Source organism: Dama dama, chromosome 15 (assembly GCF_033118175.1).
Source record: "Dama dama isolate Ldn47 chromosome 15, ASM3311817v1, whole genome shotgun sequence".
Lineage (NCBI taxonomy): Eukaryota > Metazoa > Chordata > Mammalia > Artiodactyla > Cervidae > Dama > Dama dama.
This window is the reverse complement of record NC_083695.1, coordinates 56,784,536-56,806,663: the sequence shown is the minus strand read 5'-3', so window position 1 is coordinate 56,806,663 and position 22,128 is coordinate 56,784,536. Positions and strand designations below refer to the sequence as shown.

The 22,128-nt window shown below is 38.3% G+C and overlaps 1 protein-coding gene across 2 annotated transcripts in view; it reads left to right on the top strand.

Moving 5' to 3' along the window:
* Window positions 1-22,128, top strand: part of RNLS (renalase, FAD dependent amine oxidase) — a 267,915-nt gene that overhangs the window by 225,342 nt on the left and 20,445 nt on the right. For both annotated transcript variants that reach the window (XR_009696103.1, XM_061162117.1), the window contains exon 6: window positions 11,172-11,347. Coding sequence is in view for 1 of the 2 variants with exons in the window: in XM_061162117.1 (XP_061018100.1) it covers window positions 11,172-11,347 (176 nt within the window). In the remaining variant the exon portion in view is untranslated. The remainder of the gene's footprint in view (window positions 1-11,171; window positions 11,348-22,128) is intronic.

The following is a 22,128-nucleotide window of genomic DNA, read 5'->3' as shown; positions in this document are numbered from 1 at the left end:
AGTTTTAGTCTCTTCTTTGAGGGTCAGGGATTTCTGCCTTAGTGACAGCATGGAGTGGTTAGGGAAAGAATGAGCTTTACTTTTCAAATTGTCACCAATATCTGGGCCTCCATTTTATAGTCATGAAAAATTAAAGTTGAAAGGAATCTGAAGGTACTAAGCTTTTCTAACCCCTTTACTTCACATATAAAGAAACTAAGGCACAGAAGGAGGATTTTGGTTTTGTTTTTCATAATTATTGATTAAGTTTTCTAAAGAAACTGGTAAAATCTAACCTTTTTTTTTTAAATCTAACCTTTTTTTTATTTATTGGAGATATCAAGTAAGATTAAGGACAGACAAGAGGAGAAGAGAAGAAAGAAATGAAATGTGTTTGTCAGAACAAGCATACCTATGGCAGGCATCGTACTAGATACTTCATATGTTTAGGTTAGTTTAGGTTACAAATAGGGCTTCCCAGGTGGCTCATTGGTAAAGAATCTGCCTGCCAAGCAGGGGACACGGTTTAATCCCTGGGTCAGAAAGATCCCCTGGAGAAGGAAATGGCAACCCACTCTAGTACTTTTGCCAGGATAATCCCATGGACAGAGGAGCCTGGCGGGCTGCAGTCCATGGGGTTGCAAAAGAGTTGGACACAACTTAGTGACTAAATAGCAACAGGTTACAAATAACATAAAACCTGATTTGGATGTCTCAACACCCCTCCCCTAGGAAAAAGAGGAGGAAGAATTTATTGGTATTGTTCCTGAAAATTCCAGGAGTAAAGCTTCAGGCGTGTCCAGATTGATCCATGAACATCATGAAGACTTAGTGTCTGTCCATTTCTTGACTCTGCCTTTTGCTAGATTGGATTCATTCATAGTACCAATCATTTCAATGCCAAGTTTTACAAAGAAAGAACCTATTTCCCCATAAGCTCAACGCTAGTCTAGGAATTGAATCTCATTGACCTGATTGGCCTGCCTTGAGTTAATGCATTGCTAAACAAATCACTTAGTTAGGAAAGGATTAATTGATCAGTTACTTGGGTCACCTTTATCAGGGATGAAAGTAGTGGGGAGGGTTGATCCTCTAACACAAAATTTAGCTACTGTAGCCAGTGAACACTGAACTGGTAATGGCTGCTACACAGATATTCACTCATATGACCTTTATAACTAGCTTGGAGGTCAATATATTATAATATGCCTTTTCTCTAAGGGCTACTGGGTTGTTTGAATCTATTAGGTAGATCTCTAGGCAGAAGATCTTCTCCACATGTGAACTGGTTTGAGCTCCTTCATGAGACTCAAAGCCAATTCAGTAGGAAAAGAAATATTAAAATGAATATCTGTAGGCAATGTATTTTTTTTTCCTGCCTATAACTAGGAGTACTGCCTGTCCATCCCCCCCAGGCTCAGCCCAGCCTGTCATCCCTCATCCTTTCCACCACTCATCTTGTTTATTCTGAAACCTTATACACTTTGACAATTTGGTGCAACACCTTGATGCTTATACTACTCCATTCTCTGGACTCAAGGATGCGCCTCTAATCAGCAGAAAATTATCCCCAGTAGTTCAACCATGTCCCTGTCACCCCCCTCCTGACCCCATCCCAAAGCCTCTGGCATTCAGTCCTCATAGGTATTGAGGAAATAGGCAACATGTTTATTATTCAAGTAGTTTGGATTACTGGTAAATGTTATCATTTACTGCTCAACTGGCTGCAGATGGCAAACACACTTTATGTGAACAATTTTCCATTGTTTACTGGTAGATTATTTCCTGAATTTGTATACATTTATTTATACTGGAGCTATGGGGAAGATTCTTCTGAAATTGGAAGTATGAACTTTTGGGGAATGCTCATGTTATTTTCAATTCATCGTGTGGGATTTTACATACTTGCTTATATTTAACTAAATGCCTATCAGAATGGTATCTTATACAAAATTGTTTGGAGGATGTCCCTGTGTCTTTTTAAACATAAGAAATCCAAACATATGTAGCCTCGGATAACAAGGATTGCAAACATACATGTGTACTCATTTTAAAACTTTCCTTCCTAGTTTCTATTTAAAGTGGCAAATGCATACATTCCTAGATATATTAGTGGTCACAGGCCTTATAATAGGCAAGTCAAAGACCAAAAGAAGAGAAGAAACTAATAAGTCTTTTAGTTTTGTTTTTTTTTTTTTAAGCTAGTACTTCCAATTCAATAATGAAGTCCCTCCTACAGGTATAGTTGGAGGCAATGAAATTACCCAGGACATGAGTAGGGCTCTTGTAAGTGAATTGTGGCTTCTGTAACATACAGACACACACACACACGCACACACACATATACATATACATCCAGTCCCATCACTTCATGGCAAATAGATGGGGAAACAACAGAAAACAGTGACAGACTTTATTTTCTTGGGCTCCAAAATCACTGCAGACAGGGACTGCAGCCATGAAATTAAAATGTGCTTGCTCCTTGGAAGGAAAGCCATGACAAACCTAGACAGCATATTAAGAAGCAGAGATACTACTTTGCCGACAGAGGTCTGTATAGTCATGCTATGGTTTTTCCAGTAGTCATGTGTGGATGTGAGAGACCATAAAGAAGGCTAAGCTGTGCAGGATTGATGCTTTTGAACTGCGGTGTTGGAGAAGACTCTTGAGAGTCCCTTGGATAGCCAGGAGATCAAACCAGTCAATCAAGGAAATCAACCCTGAATATTCACTGAAAGGACTGATGCTGAAGTTGAAGCTCCAATACTTTGGCCACCTGGTGAGAAGAACCAACTCATTGGAAAAGACCCTGATGTTGAGAAAGATTGAAGGCAGGAGAAGGGATTGACAGAGGATGAGGTGTTTGGATGGCATCGCCAACTCAATGGACCTGAGTTTGAGCAAGCTCTGGGAGGTGGTGAAGGACAGGGAAACCTGGTATGCTGCAGTCCATGGGGTTGCAAAGAGTCAGACACAGCTGAGAGGCTGAACTGTAACTGTATGTATGCATGCTAAGTCGCTTCAGGCATGTCTGAAGTCCACCAGGTTCCTCTGTCCATGAGGATTCTCCAGGCAAGCATACTGGAGTGGGTTGCCATTTTCTCCTGCAGGGGATCTTCCCAACCCAGAGATCAAACCTGCATCTCTTGTGTCTCCTGTATTGGCAGGCAGGTTCTTTACCACTGGACCACCTGGGAAGCCCATCTAGATACTGGTGGTAAAGAACCCGCCTGCCAGTGCAGGAGATGCAAGAGACAAAGGTTCAATCCCTAGGTCAGAAAGATCCCCTGGAGAAGGAAATGGCAACCCACTCCAGTATTCCTGTCTGGAGAATCCCCATGGACAAAGGAGCCTGGTAAGCTACAGTCCATGGGGTCACAGAGTTGGACACGACTGAGTGACTGAACACAGCACAACTTATATGTAAGAATTGTTTGAGATGCTTATTAAAAAGCAAATAAAGCCTGCAGGTGGTCCCTCTGAATAGTGAGGTCTAGTTCCTGATTCTCAGCCAGCAGCAAATACACATAACAGCAGTCACACTGCTGAGGAAGTGGAATGCCAAGTGGCAGAGGGTTAGATGCAGTCTGTGTTGGCTTTGCTGGGAAGATGAGGAAGGAGAGAGAGACAACAGGCACACCTGTATCTCCCTCTCTGTCTCCCTTTCCCTTTCCCACTCTTCTTCCTTCCTTTTCCCCTATGCTTTCATCATGGAGAGTCAGTTACTTTTTTGTTGTTGGACTTACTAATGTGATTGACTTACTCCCTGTTACCTTTGCTGCTGGGCTCCAGAGCCAAATGAAAGAGCTAAATTGTAATAAGAGCTCTCATGGCTAGAGGGCAAGGATAGTTAAGCCAATTCCACATTGGGAGGGGGAGGGGAACTTACCACCAATGCCACTGCTGGGGGAAGGAGGAAGGAGAACTGACCACCCACCCCTCAAACTGTGTGGCTCTCAGCTCCTGGTCCCTTTTCTCTCTTCCTAGGAATCTGTTTCCTAAAGTTAATTTTCACACAGTCAAGACCATACCAGTTAGAGATAATGGCTCTCTAATTGTTTTGCCTAGGTGCCATCTCCCCACTAAGATGTAAGCTTCTGAGAGGCCACAATGGTACTAAACTGCACTAGGCACCCACATGCTCATCTGATTGAATCAGTAATTAAAGAAACATATTCACTGATTTTTTTTGATCCTCTTGGTCTGCACCTATAGTGTCTGCCACCCCTTAAGTTCCTTTAGTCTAGACTTCCCTGTCAGAGATAGAATCTGGAACTGGCCTTAGGGGAACCCAACTCCTGCCCCTTCCTTGACAGATATGGCTAACAGCAAAGTTTAACAGATGAAAAAGGTCTCTGAAATATTTGCCTGTGAATAAGGATGTCTCAGTAAGTCTGAGCTTGCTGTATGAGTGAAGAGTGTAGAATACTCATGTAATTTTGGAAGAAAGTAATCAGAAATGGTGACAAATTTAGGTCAGAATTGGGAGGGGAATATTCTAAGTTAAAACTATCCATATATCCAATTTTCTAGGACAATATGAAAATGCATCTTCCTCCATTGCTCTGTTAAATTTGTTGTCCTGTACTAAATATTTACTATATTTTAGGATATTTTTTCCCAGGGAGATCTGTTCCGATTCACTGACTATTATAGTCAACCAGTACCTGGCTGATTTGATTGCTGTGTCTTTATAATACATTTAAATATATGGTAAAGTAAGTCTCCATTCAATGATTTTTTTTCAAAAACATATTTTAATATTCTCATTCCCTTATTTATTCTTTAGTGTTATTTTAAATTCAAAAAAACTTGCAGAATTAATTTACGATTTTGTTTCTGTACTAGTTACTGTTGGTATGTAGGGAAATCAATATAATATCAAATTTTTTTAATTAATTTGATGAATTTTATGTTGACTTACTATTTTAAAGCTTGATTTTCCTTCTTCACTAATATTTATAAATCTTATTTTTATTTTTTATCTTAGTGCATTACACTAGCAATGTTAAATAGCATTGGTATTACTAAGTGCCCTTGTTTTATGCTAATTTTACCATGAAAATCTGTATTATTTCATAATAAACTATGATACAGACCAACAGCTTAAGAAAGCTATTCTATCTCGTTTTGAAAAAGTCAGTGTTTTCATGTTGTATATCTTTTCCATGGTTTGATATTAAAATGTTACTGGATGCCTTTTAAATACATATTGAGATTATCATGTTTCTTTTCATTCTCCCTGTTTATATGAAAGAACATACCTGTTAACACTTGTAGAAGAATGATCTGGAGTTTGCTGTGTGTTTATACTTGTAGATGAGATGTATGTATCTATAATCAACATTATACTAGCTTGACAATTTTAAACTACTCACAAGTAAAACAGTTAGGTCCTGAAGTACTTTTTTTGTTTTGAATATTGATTTTGTTTTCAATTTCTTTTATACATTTTCATTTATACTGATTTATTTTATAATGAGTTAATTTCAGTAACTTTTTTCCAAGAAAAATTAGCCTGTTTCTTTTAGATTTGAAAGTTTTTTCACATGGATGGGTATACTTTTATGGCTTTAAAGAATTTATTTGCTGTTTCCTATCTGGTAGAGGAAGACATTGGGGATGCTTGCCTATTTTTGAGTGGAGTGGAAAAAACAAAAAAAGAAATAAAATGTCTCCTCTGAGATGCCAAGCCACATATCCACCCTCAGGCAGATTTGGTGCCAGAATTCATTCTGCTAGTATGTTCTAAAAACCCAGTTAAAGTAGCCGTATGCAATATTGCCTCCAAGGTACCTGGCAGAAATGAAAGTAAACCTCTAAAGGAATAATCTTTAAACTTGGGCCTTAAAGAATTTCTAACCCCAACCCTAATGTATTTGATTTTAAGCTACATATGCTGCTGCTGAGTCCTTTCAGTCATGTCCAACTCTTTCCAACCCTGTGGAAGCCTGCCAGGCTCCTCTGTCCATGGGATTCTCCAGGCAGGAATACTGGAGTGAGCTGCTATGCCCTCCTCCAGGGGATCTTCCCAACCAGGGACTGAGCCCACATCTCTTAGGTCTCCTGCACTGGCAGGCAGGTTCTTTACCACTAGTGTCACCTGGGAAGCCCTAAGCTACATATGGTTAGATGTTATTTTCTGGATGCAATATGACAACCTTTGTCTTTAACTAAACAGTATCCTAGCCTGTTATTATCTGTTGTTATGACTGATATGGCCATGGATCTGAGGTGGCAAAAATATTCATTTCAGCACAAATTTTGATGTCTGTCTGGGGACTAGGTGACTTCTGTAGCTTTTAACTGCAAGTATTTCATGTGCTGTGCTTACTTGCTCAGTCATGTCTGACTCTTTGCAACTCCATGGACTGTAAACTGCCAGGCTCCTCTCTCCATAGGGATTCTCCGGGCAAGAATACTGGAGGGGGTTACTTGTCCTCCTCCAGGGGTTCTTTCCAATCTAGGGATCGAACCCAGGTGTCCGACATTGCAGGTGGATTCTTTACCATCTGAGCCACCAGGGAAGCCCAAGAATACTAGAGTGGGTAGTCTAGCCCTTCTCCAGGGGACCTTCCCAACCCAGGAATTGAACCTGCATTGAAAATGGAATCTATACCATCTGAGAGGCTTGTCAATCTCAGTGTTATATTAATAGTATGTGATGATGCTACTATTCTTACAACTATCAGCTTCCATTGTCTTGACTCCCCACCCAAAAATGTAGACTAAAAGAAATGTAGTGTCCACTTCACACTTATTAGGATGACTGTTTAAAAAAAATAAAATACCAAGTGTTTGGCAAGGATGTGGAGAAATTAGAACCTTTGTACATTGCTAGTAGGAATGAAAAAATGGTGCAGCCACTATGGAAAATTATATGGTGATTGAGCAATAACCTAAACATACAATTATCATATGAATCAGCAGTTTCACTCCTGGGTGTATCCCCAAGAAGAAGTGAGAGCAGAGACTTAAACAGGTAAATTGTACACCCACGTTCCTAGCAGCATTACAATATCCAAAAGGTGAAGGAATCAACAAATATGGTATATACACACAATGGAATATTATATGGGTTTAAAAAAGAAGGAAATTCTGACACCTGTTGCAACATGGATGAAGCTTGAAGACATCATGTTAAGTGAAATAAGCCTTTTGCAAAGGAACACATTGTATAATTCCACTTATGTGAAGTATCTAGATTGGTCAAATTCATAGGAAGAGAAAAAGAATGGTGGTTGGACTTCCCTGATAGCTCAGTTAGTAAAGAATCTGCCTGTGATGCAGGAGACCCTGGTTTGATTCCTGGGTCGGGACGATCCACTGCAGAAGGGATAGGCTACCCACTCCAGTATTCTTGGGCTTGCCTTGTGGCTCAGCTGGTAAAGAATCTACCTGCAATGTGGCAGACCTGGGTTCAACCCCTGGGTTGGGAAGATCCCCTGAGAAGGAAAAGGCTACCCACTCCTGTATTCAGACTTGGAGAATTCCATGAACTGTATAGTCCATGGGGTCGCAAAGAGTTGGACACAACTAAGCAACTTTCACTTAGCAGGGGCTGGGGCAAGTGGGGAGTGGGGAGTCAGGAATTAGTGTTCAATGCCTATGGAGTTTCAATTTGGGAAGATAAAAAAGTTCTAGTGATCAATGGTGGTGATGTTTACAGAACAATGTAAATGTACATAATGCCAGAGAACTATACACTTAAGATAGGCTTAAAAAGTAAATTTTTTATTATATACATTTTACCACAATAAAACAATACCAAAAAAACTGCTGTGCCTATACCCAGGAATAGTCCGCCACTGTTCCTGGGGTTTTAACATAAGAATTAGTCAGTACTTTGAGAGAAGTCAATTCTGTTATCCTTTCTAATTCTGTTCTTACCACAACTCAGAGGTCAAAACAAAAATATTTTCTAGGGGTACCTTATGTTTGTATAGCACTTTGTATTTGAAGAAGACTTTTATGTATCCAAACCCATTTAATCCTCATGACAGCCTTATAAGGTAAGCAGTATTACTCTCTTCTAATTGATGGAAGAAAGTGGAGCCTAAGAGATTAATTTGTCCAAGACCACCAGGATATTAAGGATGCAAAGGTTCAAATAGTTATCTTCTGACTGAAGTTATTGATCTCCCAACATACAGAAATAGTTGTCAACTTACTATGAACTTTACATTTAAAATGCCAAAAGCAAAGTCGTATGCTTGTTAAACTGAATAAAGAAAAGAAAAAGATAACATCATTACCCTCTCAGTGACCAAGGAATAATGACTACACTGAATTTATGCTCCGAATCCTATTAACATATTTGTGGTTTTTTATGATACTTGAGTTCCAGGCCTTGGTCACGTTTAAACTCTGGTTGACTGTGTTTTTGCACTTTGGCTTCTGAAAATACTCTTGAATTTAGGGAACGAGGGCCTCTTCCTTAAAAGTCATTGTCTGAGGTTGCAGGTATTCATATTTTAATTGAAATTCTCAAAAATTTTTGTCTGAGTCCAATAAAAACAAGTAGTCAGGTTGTTCTCTGATTGTTATGCAAGAACTGTTTCATTTTTAGCCTTAAATTTCCTTTTTTATTGCTCTCCTTGGAGTGGGTGGCTAATGTAAATGGGAGAAACCTGGCAATGCACCATCACTACCCTTAACAATTTTATGAGCTCCCCGCTAGAACAAATGTCTGGGTCAGTGCAACCTCACGCACACAAGTTCCTCTCCCTTTGAAGCCTGCCATAGATAAGTCAACTCAGAACCTCAATTCTCTTGCTTCCGAATGCTGACCGAGTAGCTTTCTCTGTCTCTAGGAAGATTTGGTACCTCATGGAAGGCGGGTGTCATTGCCATTCCCTTTCTGTGTATAAGCCTTCTTGAATATATTAAACTGAAACATAGGTAACACCCCCTGAGACAATATGCAATAGGTTTCTCACCATTGTTTGTAGCCAGTGAAAGAATTTTGAGATTTTGCACTCCTGTGTGATATCAGTAAAGTTGACCCCAATAGATTAAGCATTGTATGTTCAAAGAGAGGGTCCCCCTCTATCCTCTTTCAAGTTGTTCCAGCCAGTGTGAGGTGAAACTGGACAATCTCCTTACCATTACATTTACAGCACAGATTCTGAAGTCAGCTCTCACAGTCTCATATATCTTGAAATGTTTGGAAGAATGCCACTTTATAGCGCTCACAGCATTTTGGGTCTCTCTTCTTTTCCATTTTGCTGTAAAATTCATAAGCCAGGGTGTAATGGGAAAATGAAGTGTTTTAACAACAATAACAAAATAATAGCTCACATCTTCATTTGAGCAACATCAGGAAAACTTTCCCCTTGGATATATCTAACTAATTCCTTTTATTCCCATAACTTACATTTATTAAGCACCTCTTCTGTACCAGAAACAGTGCTAAACACTTCACACACATTATGTCATTTAATCCAGACCACAGAACAACATAGTAGATACTTATTCTCATTGTACATAGAGACACACAAAGTAAAGAGGTTGAGTGCATACAAAGCAAGAAATTTTCTTGCTCTGTGTAAAATTACTTTTTCTGTGAAATATTTTACAAACCTATCTCAAAGAGATTGTTATCTTTTATAACAATTGTAAGAAGAGCTTTATACTTCCAATTGAAAGAATTTTCAGAATCAGTCTTTCCAACCCCCATCAATAATTTATATTTTAGTAGTTTCTTCTTTCAGCAGGGGAGAGCACCAACTTTCATATTATTATTTCATGTGTTTCATACCTATTTTGTTTTCCCTCAGCTTTTCCCTTCTGCATGATTTAAACAAATAATAATAGCAGGAAATCCTGGTTAACATTCCTTCCAAGGTTGTATTCTCTGATGCCTCAGTCACTTTGTTTTCAGTGTCAAACTATTCGATTTCCTATATTCTACCAAAGAGTGAAAGATATGAAGCACTTATTGTTTGTCATTGTGAAAATAGAGCAAAAAAACAGTCAATGGTAGACAAAAGTGAGAAGTAGCTCCATGTATGAATAAAGCAGAAATTATTTTTACTGCTGCCTAAAAGACGAAGAACATTATGAAGTCAGGCTTGTTTTTAGAAAGAAGCTTGGGTTTTTTAAAGACATTTTACTCTGGTATTTATATAATTTCAACAAGGCATTTTGCAATCCATTTAACATAAAATTAAAAAGATGAACATCTACTTTGTTCTCAGAATTTAAAGTGAGTAAAGGTTATGTATGGGCTTCCCTGGTGCCTCCGGTCAGTCAGGAAGACGCCCTGGAGAAGGAAATGGCAAACCTACTCCAGTAGTCCTGCCTGGGAAATCCCATGGACAGAGGAGCCTGGTGGGCCACAGTCCATGGGATGGCAATCAGTCAGACACAACTGAGCAACTAACACCTTTTCAGACTATATATAAGAAATGGTTCTGGGCTTCCCTGATGGCTCAGTGGTAAATAATCCACCTGCCAATGCAGAAGACACAGGTTCCATTCCTGATCTGGGTTGATCCCACATGCAGTGGAGCAGCTAAGTCCTTGCCTGTGCCCTAGAGCAGAGGAGCTGCAGCTACTGAAGCCCATGTAGCCTAGAGCCCAGGCACCCTAGAGCCCAGCGCTGTGCAACAGGAGAAGCTGCCGCAGTGAGAAGCCCGCACACCGTAACTAGAGGCTAGTCCCAGCTCAAAGCGCTAGAGGAAAGCCTGTGCAGCAGCAAAGAGCCAGCACAGCCAATAAATAAATAAGTAAAATTTTTAAAAAGAAAAAAGAAATGCTTCTTGCCCTGATGAGCTTATGTTTTAGTGGATGAAAAGGATACAAATAAATTTAATTACACCCAAGGAAGTATATATTAGGTCCTTTTGCTTTCCTTCAGGTTCTTTAACAAGACCTGAAAATTTATTCTTTAAAATACATCTTGAAACCAACACAACATTGTGAAACAATTATTAAAAAATATAATTTAAAAAAATTAAATTTTTTTTAAATTAAAAAAAATAAACTATGTCTTGAATCTGACGTCCTCTTCAGTGAAACCTGATTTTGAGTTTCAGAACTAGCCTAATTTTATGCTTCAAAGTTTAGATTGTTTTCCCTTCATTTATTGTCTGATTATTGTGATCAATTCTTAAATCTGGATTGAAAGGCTGAGAGACACTTCCATGTTACTCACTTCAAGGTACATCTTTATGTTCCTCTTCTACTAGAGTCATCAGAAATCGGACCTTCCCTTGTGATTCACACCACTGTCCCATTTGGAGTTACACACTTGGAACACAGCATTGAGGATGTGCAGGAGTTAATCTTCCAGCAGCTGGAAGACATTTTGCCTGGTTTGCCTCAGCCAGTTGCTACCAAATGCCAGAAATGGAGACATTCACAGGTAATCAGAGAACCCAGTGGTATGAGCACAGTTTTCTTAATCAGATCTGACTTTACTTTTTCTCATCTTTTGCCACTCTCTAGTAAAAGAAATTAACATGTGATCTTGGGAGCAAATATGCATTTGTCTAATAGAGAAGTTTACATGCAAGTTTTTATTATCCTGTTATTTCTCAGTAAGAGACACATATAATTTTCCCCAATGTTATGTTCAAATTCTAGCATCTAGACTTATATAACCTGAAAATCTGGGGTTTCTTATGCAGGCAAGGCAGGTTATATATCAAAATGCAGCTGTTTCTGTGAGGTTTTTCTAAATCAGTACTGTGGTTATATAGAAACCACTATAACCTCCCAAATTTTTTGCAATATGTCAAATTAACCTTGTAAGTATATTTTGCTACCACAATTTTCATTTTTATTAAGTTCCCACTTTGGTTTTGACTGCTGCCAGTAGAGCTGTTTGGGAGAGAGAAATGAATACCTGAATAGATCAGGCATAAATGATGAATGAAAAATGAATAGATCAGCTAGTTGAGCTGTTTTTTCAGGATTAGATAAACCTGCTGATCAGTCTACCAGTTCAAACTTAAAAAACTCCTTACACTAAGTAAATGCTGACTTTTCTGAAAATCCTCTGTATATTCCAACAGAAGTTTCTGAGTATTAATAGAAAAAGTATTGATCTGTAAACTCAGTTGTGAAGTGGTTTGGGGACAGTGGAGCAGAGGGAAAAGGAAGCAGTGACTTGTCTATTTTTTCCTAAGATTTCCTAGCACATTGATTACCTGATTTATCAGCACTATTTGTTACTAGAGCTGTGAACCCTTTAGAAAAAGTGGTTGGGAGAAATCACAACAGATTTTATATATTTTAAAGGACTTTCCAAAATCAGAGGAAATGGTAAATTACTTCCTAAAATATTGCAGTAGTTCTATGTGTTTACCCATATCTTCTCAAGTTAAATTATACAGTGAACCTTTCAGGAAAATATTTACTTAAACACATCATGGTCACTTTAGAAGACTTCTTCCTTTTAAAACAACTTTTTCAAATCTCAATAGCCAATGTCTTTAAATGATATTTTACTTAATCTTAGGTTGGTCTGAAAAAGAAAACACGGAAATAATCTTGTTGATATAATTTGAAACTAGATATTTTACATAGCAAGTGAAGTGAAGTGAAAGTTGCTCAGTCCTATCCGACTGTTTGCAACACCATGGACTATACAGTCCATGGAATTCTCCAGGTCAGAATACTGGAGTGGGTAGCCTTTCCCTTTTCCAGGAGACCTTCCCAGCCAAGGGATCAAACCCAGGTCTCCTGCATGGCAGGTGCATTCTTTACCAGCTGATCCACAGAGAGGAGCCTTACTTCTGCCTCATAACCTTCCTTCCCCCAGAATTCTTTAGCAGATTCCTTTATGAGGCAGTATTGCCTGCCCCTCTAATAAAACCTCTGGGGAGAGCACCAGCCCTTTAAGGCTCAAGCCACTTTCTGGAAGTGACTGCTTTCTGAAAGAGGTAAGGGAGTATTTTGTGTAGAGTCCATTTTATGTTTCCTTGATGTGACTCTCCAAGCCTTCTTCTGCCTCTAATGTCTTATATCCACAGTGACAGGGGCTGAGGAGAAGGGGTGGGGTGGGGGGGGGGGCGGGCAGGGTAGTGAAAGATGGTTGTTCATTTATTCATTTGTTTACTCATTTATTCCATGAGCATATAACAAATGCCTAGGTCACATCTAATACTCTGTCCATGGAATCCTAGAGACTAATCTTTGCTGAAAGCCTTCTCCTAAGACACTAAATCAAATTTTTTGCCTTGAGTAGGATAGCACTGCTTTCTAGCGGGTGCTGCTATTAAGGAAGGAGGCAGATGAAGAAAGAAGGTGTGTTTGAAAGACTTGCGGAACTGTCTGTGCCTCCCATTTGGGGTTTGAATAAAACACATGAGTAGGTGGTTCAGACAAACACAGCAAAGCAATGGCAGATTTTTTGTGATTCTCAGTTCCTCCCCTTTGCAGCTATTTGCCTTCCATCATTTAAATGTTTATCCAGTTAATATACCTTGATGCCTAAGCTGTGATACATTGAGTTAAGATTTCTGTAACAAGTATGATATATTAATCCTGTCAGCAGAAGAGTAATAACTGAAAACAACTTCCATGTACATTGACAGGGGACACTTAATCAGTTTGATAACCCTAATCCTCTCACCACTATTATTCGCTGTGCTTCCCTTTGTTTCAGAGTCTATCATGATGTCTTTCCCAAACTACTCTAGTTTTATACATTTACTATAAAAATATGATTTGCTTGTGAGTTTAACTCTAACTTTCCCCCTTATTTCTGTAGTTTCTAAATATTTAAGTGCCTTTTTTGTCATGTAGCACATTCATGGATTACTCTTTTATTAAAAAAATGAATAAAATAATCACTGAATGCATTTCAAACACCGTGGGCATCAAGAGAGGAATTTAAGGGTAGGGAAAAAGGAGAGTCAGGTGGTAAATGAATGCTTTGGTATCTTTGGCAAAAATAAATGGATTTGGACTAGCCTATTAAACTCTTGCTATAAAATTAGAATTGTTCTCTTCTATAGTTGCATTTCTTCACTTGGTCTTTTGCCCTGAGGCTGTACTTTCTCTCTGCTCAACGTGAGCCCTTTTATATTCTTTAAGAAGGATCATGAACTCTTTAAGAACCTCATCAAAGCCATGAATATCAAGATGTACAGCCTTTCAAAATATACATGTACACATAAACACAAAATTGCATCTAATTATGAAGATTTACAAGCAACCTAAAATACCTCCCACGAATCCAGCATTAAGAACACCTGCTGTAAATGTTATTCTCCTATAACCCAAATAAATCAAGAATCCCTCATAGCCCAGTCTTGTGTTGTAGTCAAAGACACAAAATTCAGCAACCTAAGAGAATGTAAAGTAATTCTTATCTTTACTAGTGTCTTTTATAGATCTTTAAAGATATCCAAAATTCATTATCCTTAGCAGTACTTTTTGAAGTTTTTCTTCTCATTCCTTATATATCCCACTTCTACGAGCTCCCTCAAAGTTTTTGCACCTTAACTCTAGTTTTCCACAGAGTTTTCCAATTATCAGCCATGTGGACTTTTCTTTTTTCTTTCCTTTCTTCAGCTTCCACTCACATTCCTCATTTTTGACTTGATGTTCCCCACCCCCCCCACCCCCGCCAGAGAGGAAAATCTAAGAACTTTTCAATGCAAATTCCCCATTTGGCTTCCTCAGGTCTTCCCCAGTTGATTACATTGGTTGGCATAGTACTGCTCAGGAGTTGGAAGGAATAAAAGAGGAAATAGGTGACAACTTAAGGCCAGAATTTTTCTTAGGAGGTTTGTGTTTGGTGAGACAGGGTGGCGGGGTGTGTATACACAGCAGAGCCTGAAATCACCCACATATTTACATTATTCCCTTATGAGATTCATTTCTGACCAGTAGCTGTGTCTTATTTCAGTGTTGGAAGGTCAGGTAGAAATTGATAGTTCCTCTTTTTTTTTTTTTTCCTCACATTTTCTGTCATATCCCCCTCACTGTCTTCTCTTTGGTAGGGTGAAACTGAAAAGCAGTGACTGATTGATTGTATGAATATACCAAGACTATAAATTCAAACGAGTGTCCCTTTCAACATAGTCAGTCACCCTAATAAGCCACACCCTTATTGCAGCCAGATTGGGCATCTCCTTAAAATCCTGACACTTATTCTTCAGCATGTACTCAGTTCAATCAGGTCTTTGAAAAGTGAGCTTGAATTTAATGTTTCAGAAACAATTCAAGTCATTTGGACATATATCTTTTTAGTAAAGTAGATGGGCAACCTTGATGATTTTCTTAAATGTTTTTATATAACTAAAGAGATATAACTGCTTGTGTTTATCTGTGTTAATGTGTCCAGTAAGCTGATTCTAAAAGCTCCTACCCTAAAAGATGTTGGTCAGTGCATCACTACAGATTTAATCATATGGCCTTCTAGGATAAGTGCTTTGAAAGACACAAGTCAATTGTGTTTATCAGTTAAAGTACATTAGGTGTGTTGTTGGATAATTTATTTAACGTGGGGTAATTATGACTTTGGGTTTTGGAGTCAGATAGATCAGTTCAAACCTGGGTTCTCCCTGTGCCTTTGAGTAAACTAGACTATAACTCTAAGCCCATCTGTAAATGGTACAACTGAACCTCCATCATAGGAAGAGAATGACCCCTCATGGTGGTCAGAATGAAAGGAGAGAACACAGTAGAAAACATTTACTGTAACACTGTACAAGGCAAGTTCTCCATTATTGCTAAATAAGAATAGCAACAGGAAGAGGAAGAGAGGAGGTGGGTAAAGGTGATTCTGTGGTGTTTCGTAGTAGATGAGCTCTGTGTATCCCTTGCTCTTTTCTGGTGTGGCATGCTGCTGCACTTCATATTTTTTCTTACTCACTCTCTTGTCTTTTCAGAGTCTCTGTCTTTTCTCTCCTCTCTTTTTACACACACACATATTTCTGGACAAGGATATTTCAGGACTGACTCAACTCAAGGGGCGATGATGCTAAGTCATACCATAGAGACTATTACCTTCAGAACAAGGTCATATAAAAGTGATGAATCCCTGTGGACACAAGGAACTCTTGTCGGTTTTTTTCAGCTTATAGGTTTTTCAGTTTCCTGCCATTCATTCCTAAACTAACTTACACGCTGTCCAGTGTCTGGTAATTTAACACAACTTACACCATGAGTTAAAATTTCCTGTCGTGAAGTTATGGCCTCAAGAGTACTCTTGCTTCTGTGCCATAAGTTTATGGTAATCCATGGAGAGCTGAAACAGGCCCTTTGGGATTGGTAGGCTATGGCATGACCCAGTCTGCCAAGAGCAGGAAATCTAACAGGTGTCAGTCCGAAGCATTCCACTGAGTAATCTCTCACCTCTTTCTCACTGGTACAGAACTAACCCATTGCTTCACTTTATTTTGAGGAAGCTACGTATGTATGAGATCATCAGCTGAGAAACTCTGATCATTGAATTAGGGATGTTCAGTCACAGTTTCATTGACGTTTATATGAGCAGATATTTCCCCTTTTCATAAAATCTCACATTATATGAGCTATTAAATGTTTTAACACATCTAAGTTTAATTAAATCACTTTTTTCAAATACTCATGGCAGGAACTTACCCTGCCATGTAGTCAGCATCACACTTTTTCAGAAAAACTAATTATTTTGAACAGCATTACTTTATAGGAAACTTTAAAAATGAATCTGTATCATTTTTCTTGGACAAATGCAATATATATTCATCTGCACCCAGTATTACTACTGAAAACTGAATGATGAATGTTATTATATATGGCTCTGTTCCATAAAGGGAAGTCTACTTGGTCTGTGCATAGTAGACCTCAGTATTATGCTCTGAACTAACAAGCTGAACTAAAAAGTTCAGTTGACAAAAGCTATTTATACCCACATTAGAAATTAGTAATATATATTCAGCTTTTCATTTAGCTGACATTTATTGAGTTTCTTGGGCTTCCCTTGTGGCTCAGCTGGTAAAGAATCTGCCTGCAATGCAGGAAACCCAGGTTCAATCCCTGGGTTGGGAAGATCCCCTGGAGAAGGGAAAAGCTACCCACTCCAGTATTCTGACCTGGAGAATTCTATGGACTATATAGTTCATGGGGTCGCAAAGAGTTGGACACAATTGAGTGACTTTCAACAACGTCAGCAATTGGTTTCCACTGTATGCCAGACATTATACTGGATTCTATAGACTCAAAGACAGCTCCATTCATTCAAGGACTTTCCCATATAATCAGTAAGGCTGACCAATAAGCAGATAATCATTATATGGTACATTTTCTTCTAGGAAAAGGATAAACAATGTACTGTGTGAACACAGAGCAGATTTGAGGAGAAAATGGTAATAAATACCTTCTTAGAAGAAAATGTCACCTGAGCTAAATCCTACAAGATGAAGCCAGAGAGGCAAAGGAAATGATGTTGAAATGATGTTCTAACAATGTGTACACTTTCCCAGTTCCAAGAGAGTACAGGATACATTCTTGCTTTTTACGTTGATCTTGCCTTAAAGAGATAGGAATACCAGACCACCTGACATGCCTCTTGAGAGATCTGTATACAGGTCAGGAAGCAACAGTTAGAACTGGACATGGAACAGCAGAGTGGTTCCAAATAGGGAAAGAAGTATGTTAAGGCTGTGTATTGTCACCCTGCTTATTTAACTTATATGCAGAGTACATCATGAGCAATGCTGGGCTGGATGAAGCACAAGCTGGAATCAAGATTGCCAGGAGAAATATCAGTAACCTCAGATATGCAGATGACACCACCCTTATGGCAGAAAGTGAAGAGGAACTAAAAAGCCTCTTGATGAAAGTGAAAGAGAAGAGTGAAAGACTTGGCTTAAAGCTCAACATTCAGAAAACTAAGATCATGGCATCTGGTCCCATCACTTCATGGCAAATAGATGGGGAAACAGTGGAAACAGTTACAGACTTTATTTTGGTGGGGCTCCAAAATCACTGCAGATGGTGACTGCAGGCATGAAATTAAAAGACACTTGCTCCTTGGAAGAAAAGTTATGACCAACCCAGACAACATATTAAAAAGCAGAGATATTACTTTGCCAACAAAGGTCCATCTAATCAAAGCTATGGTTTTTCCAGTAGTCATGTATGGATGTGAGAGTTGGACTATAAAGAAAGCTGAGCACCAAAGAATTGATGCTTTTGAACTGTGGTGTTGGAAAACACTCTTGAGAGTCCCTTGGACAGCAAGGAGATCCAACCAGTCCATCCTAAAGGAAATCAGTCCTGAATATTCATTAGAAGAACTGATGCTGAAGCTGAAACTCCAATAGTTTGGCCACCTGATGTGAGGAACTGACTCATTGGAAAAGACCCTGATGATGGGAAAGATTGAAGGCGGGAGGAGAAGGGGATGATAGAGGATGAGATAGTTGGATGGCATCACAGACTCAATGGACATGATTCTGAGTAAACTCCAGAAGTTGGTGATGGACAGAGAGGCCTGGCATGCTGCAGTCCATGGGGTCGCAGAGTCATACACAGCTCAGCAACTAAACTGAACTGCCATAAACTGTTATAGCATTCATATAAACTATGACAGTTTGCATCATCATTTTATTAGTGTACATGCATACTCATTCTCTCCCTCTCTTTCTCAAATGCCATTTCTCAATCCCCTACTCTGTGTGTAACTCACTTCATCTTCACCCCATGGAGGTTTTTACTCCTTCCCAATTGCAAAGGTCAGAAAGTTAAGAAGTTGAGAGCACAGAGCCCTTTGTGAGGCTCTTCCACTAGGAAATGGCAAAAATGAAATTCAAACACAGGTCTACTTAAAAGTTAGTGTTTTTTAGGGCAGCCAGAAGAAGCAAAAAGAACCACAGTCTCACAGCAGCTAGAATGAAAACCACATCACGGAAAGTTAATCAGAATGAAAAAGCAGAGAGTCATGTCCCAGATGAAGGGACAAGATAAAACCCCAGAAGAACAACTAAGTGAAGTGAAGATAGGCGATCTTCCAGAAAAAGAATTCGAAATAATTATAGTGAAGATGATCCAGGATCTTGGAAAAAGAATGGAAAAGATGCAAGAAGTGTTTCCCAAAGACCTAGAAAAACTAAAGAACAACCAACCAGAGATGAGCAGTGCTCTAGAAGGAGTTAATAGCAGAATAACTGAGGCAGAAGAATGGATAAGTGACCTGGAAGACAGAATGGTGGAAATCACTACTGCAGAACAGAATATAGAAAATAATGAAAAAAAAAATGAAGACAGCCTAAAAGTTAGTGTTTTTAAACACTCTCTCTACTACTGGTAATTTAAATCTGGCTTTCTTCCAATTATGATACATTCTTATGCCATCATTCTGTTGGCTGATGTTAGAAATAATAATACTTAACATTTATACTCTGAGTTTAGAAAGTAATTTTATGCTTGTTTCCATTTGCTCCTCACAACAATTCTGACAGATCAGGAGGTAAATATTTCTATCTTTGTTTAAATGAGGAAACTAAAGTTCAAATTGATAGTTTTGCCTAACACGATGCAATGAGTGAACAGAAAAATAGAAATTGAACATGTCCCTTTAGGTAATAAAGTTCAAGGTTCACACTGTATACAAAAATTAACTAAAATTAGATCATAGACCTATATAAAACATTATAAAACATCAAACTATGAAACTTCTAGATAAAAACACAGGAGAAAATCTTTAGATCTTTAGTTTGGCAAACATTTCTTAGGATACACAAAGCACAAACCATAAAGAATAAATTGATAAGTGATGCTTGATCAAAATTTAAAATGCTTTGAAAGGTACTTTAAGGAAATGACAGAACATGCTACAGACTTGGAGAAAATGTTTGCAAAAACATGTATCTGATAAGAGATTGGTATCCAGAATATATAAAGAAGTCTCACAAGTCAGAAATAAGAAAACAAATGGCCCTGCTATTTAAAGCTGGGCAAAATATTTGAAAGGGTACTTCATTGAAGAAGAGGTGTGAATTTAACCATGGAGGCATAGGAGTTCTGCAGTGAAAACCACAAAGCATTGTTGAAAGAAATTAAAGTAGACTTAAATAAATAAAAACCATCCCAAGTTCATAAATCATAAAACCCAGTATTTTTAAATGGCAGTATTCCCCAAAGTGATCTACAAATTTGTTACAGTCTCTATCAAAATCCCTGGAAAAGTAAATGACAACCCACCCCAGTATTCTTGCCTGGAAAATCCCATGGACAGAGAGCCTAACAGGCTACAGTCCATGGGGTTGCAAGAGTTGGATACAACTTAGCGACTAAGCCACTATCAAAATCCCAATGGCCTTTGCAGAAATGGAAAAGCTAATCCAAAAATTCATACAGAGTTGCAAGGAACCCCAAATAGCCAAGACAGTCTTGAAAAAGAATAAAGCTGGAGGACTCACACTTTCTGATTTCCAAACTTGCTATTATACAAAGCTACCATAAAGTATTGTAACAAGATAAGAATAGACATATAAATCAATGGAATAGAATTGAGAGTCCAAAAATGCTATACCTATAATGAGCTGATTTCTGACAATGTTCCCAAAAACATTCAATGGAAATGAATTATCTCTTCAACATATTGTGCTGGAACAACAGGATATCAATATATGAAAGAATGAAGTTATATCCTTACCTCACACCACATGCAAAGTCCACCTAATATGGATTGAAAACATAATTATACAAGCTAAAATCATAAAAGTCTTAGAAGAAAACATAGGGGTAAATCTTTATGACTTTGTATTTGGCAGTGATTTCTTAGATATAACACCAAAAGCATAAGTAATAAGAAAAACAAGTAGAAAATTTGGACTTCATCAAAATTCAAACTGTGTGTGCATAGAATTAGTGGCAAATCTTTATGGCTGTATCTGAAGTGATTTCTTAGATATAGCACCAAAATCATAAGTAATAAGAAAAACAAGTAGTAAATTTGGACTTCATCAAAATTCAAACTGTGTGTGCATAGAAGGATTAGCAAGGAAGTGAAAAGACAATCAATAGAATAGGAGAAAATATTTGTGAATCACTTATCTGAGAAGTGTCTACTATCCAGAATATATAAAGAACTCAGTAACTTAACAACAAAAAGTCAAACGGTCCAATTGAAAATGGGCAAAGGACTTGAATAGACATTTCTCCCCCCAAAAAATATATATGGCCAATGAGCATATCAAAAGATATCCCATATCCTTAGTAATTGTTGTTCTTGTTGTTTAGTCACTAAATCATGTTCAGCTCTTGCAACCCCATGGACTGGAGTCTACCAGGCTGCTCTATCCATGGGATTTTCCAGGCAAAAGTACTGAAGTGAGTTGCCATTTCCTTCTCCAGGGGATCTTCTTGACTCAGGGATCAAACTTGCGTCTCCTGCATTGGTAGGCAGGTTCTTTACTGCTGAGCTGGGGAAATGCAAATTAAAACCAAATGAGATACCATTTCACATCCACTATGATGGCTATATTTTTTTAAAAAAAGAAAGAAAACTAAGTTTTGGTGAAGATGTAGAGAAAGTGGAGTACTTGTACCTTGCTGATGGGAATATAAAATGGTTTAGCCACTGTGTAAAACAGTTTAGCAGTTCCTCAATAAAATAAATGTAAAATTATAATTTGATCAAGTTATTCCAATCCTAGGTATATACCCCCAAAGAATTGAGAGCATGCGTTCAAATAAAACTGTGTACACAAAGTTCACAGCAGCATTATTCAGAATAGCCAAAGGTAGAAATAACCCAAATGTCCAGAAACTGATGAATGAAAAAACAAAGTGTGGTATACCCATAAGAAGGAATATCATTCAGCTGTGAAAAGCAATGAAGTTGGTACGTGCTTCAGCATGGATGAACCGTGAAAATATTAGTCTGAGTGAAAGAAACCAGACATGAAGGTCTCTTCTTGAATGATTCCATATATGTGAAATATCCAGAAGAGGCAAATTCATAGAGAAAGAAAACAGGTTAACGTTTGCCAGTGGCTATTACTAATGCTAAATTTCTTGTTATATATTTTAAACCCACAAAACAAGGAAGAGATATGGAAGACAAGCGAGCACACAAAAATATGCTGAACATCACTGGTCCTTGGAGATATGCAAAGTAAAATGACAGTGAGATACCCTGACACACCTACTAGAATGCTTCGTATCAAAAACTCTGAAGATACCAAATACTGGCACAGATGT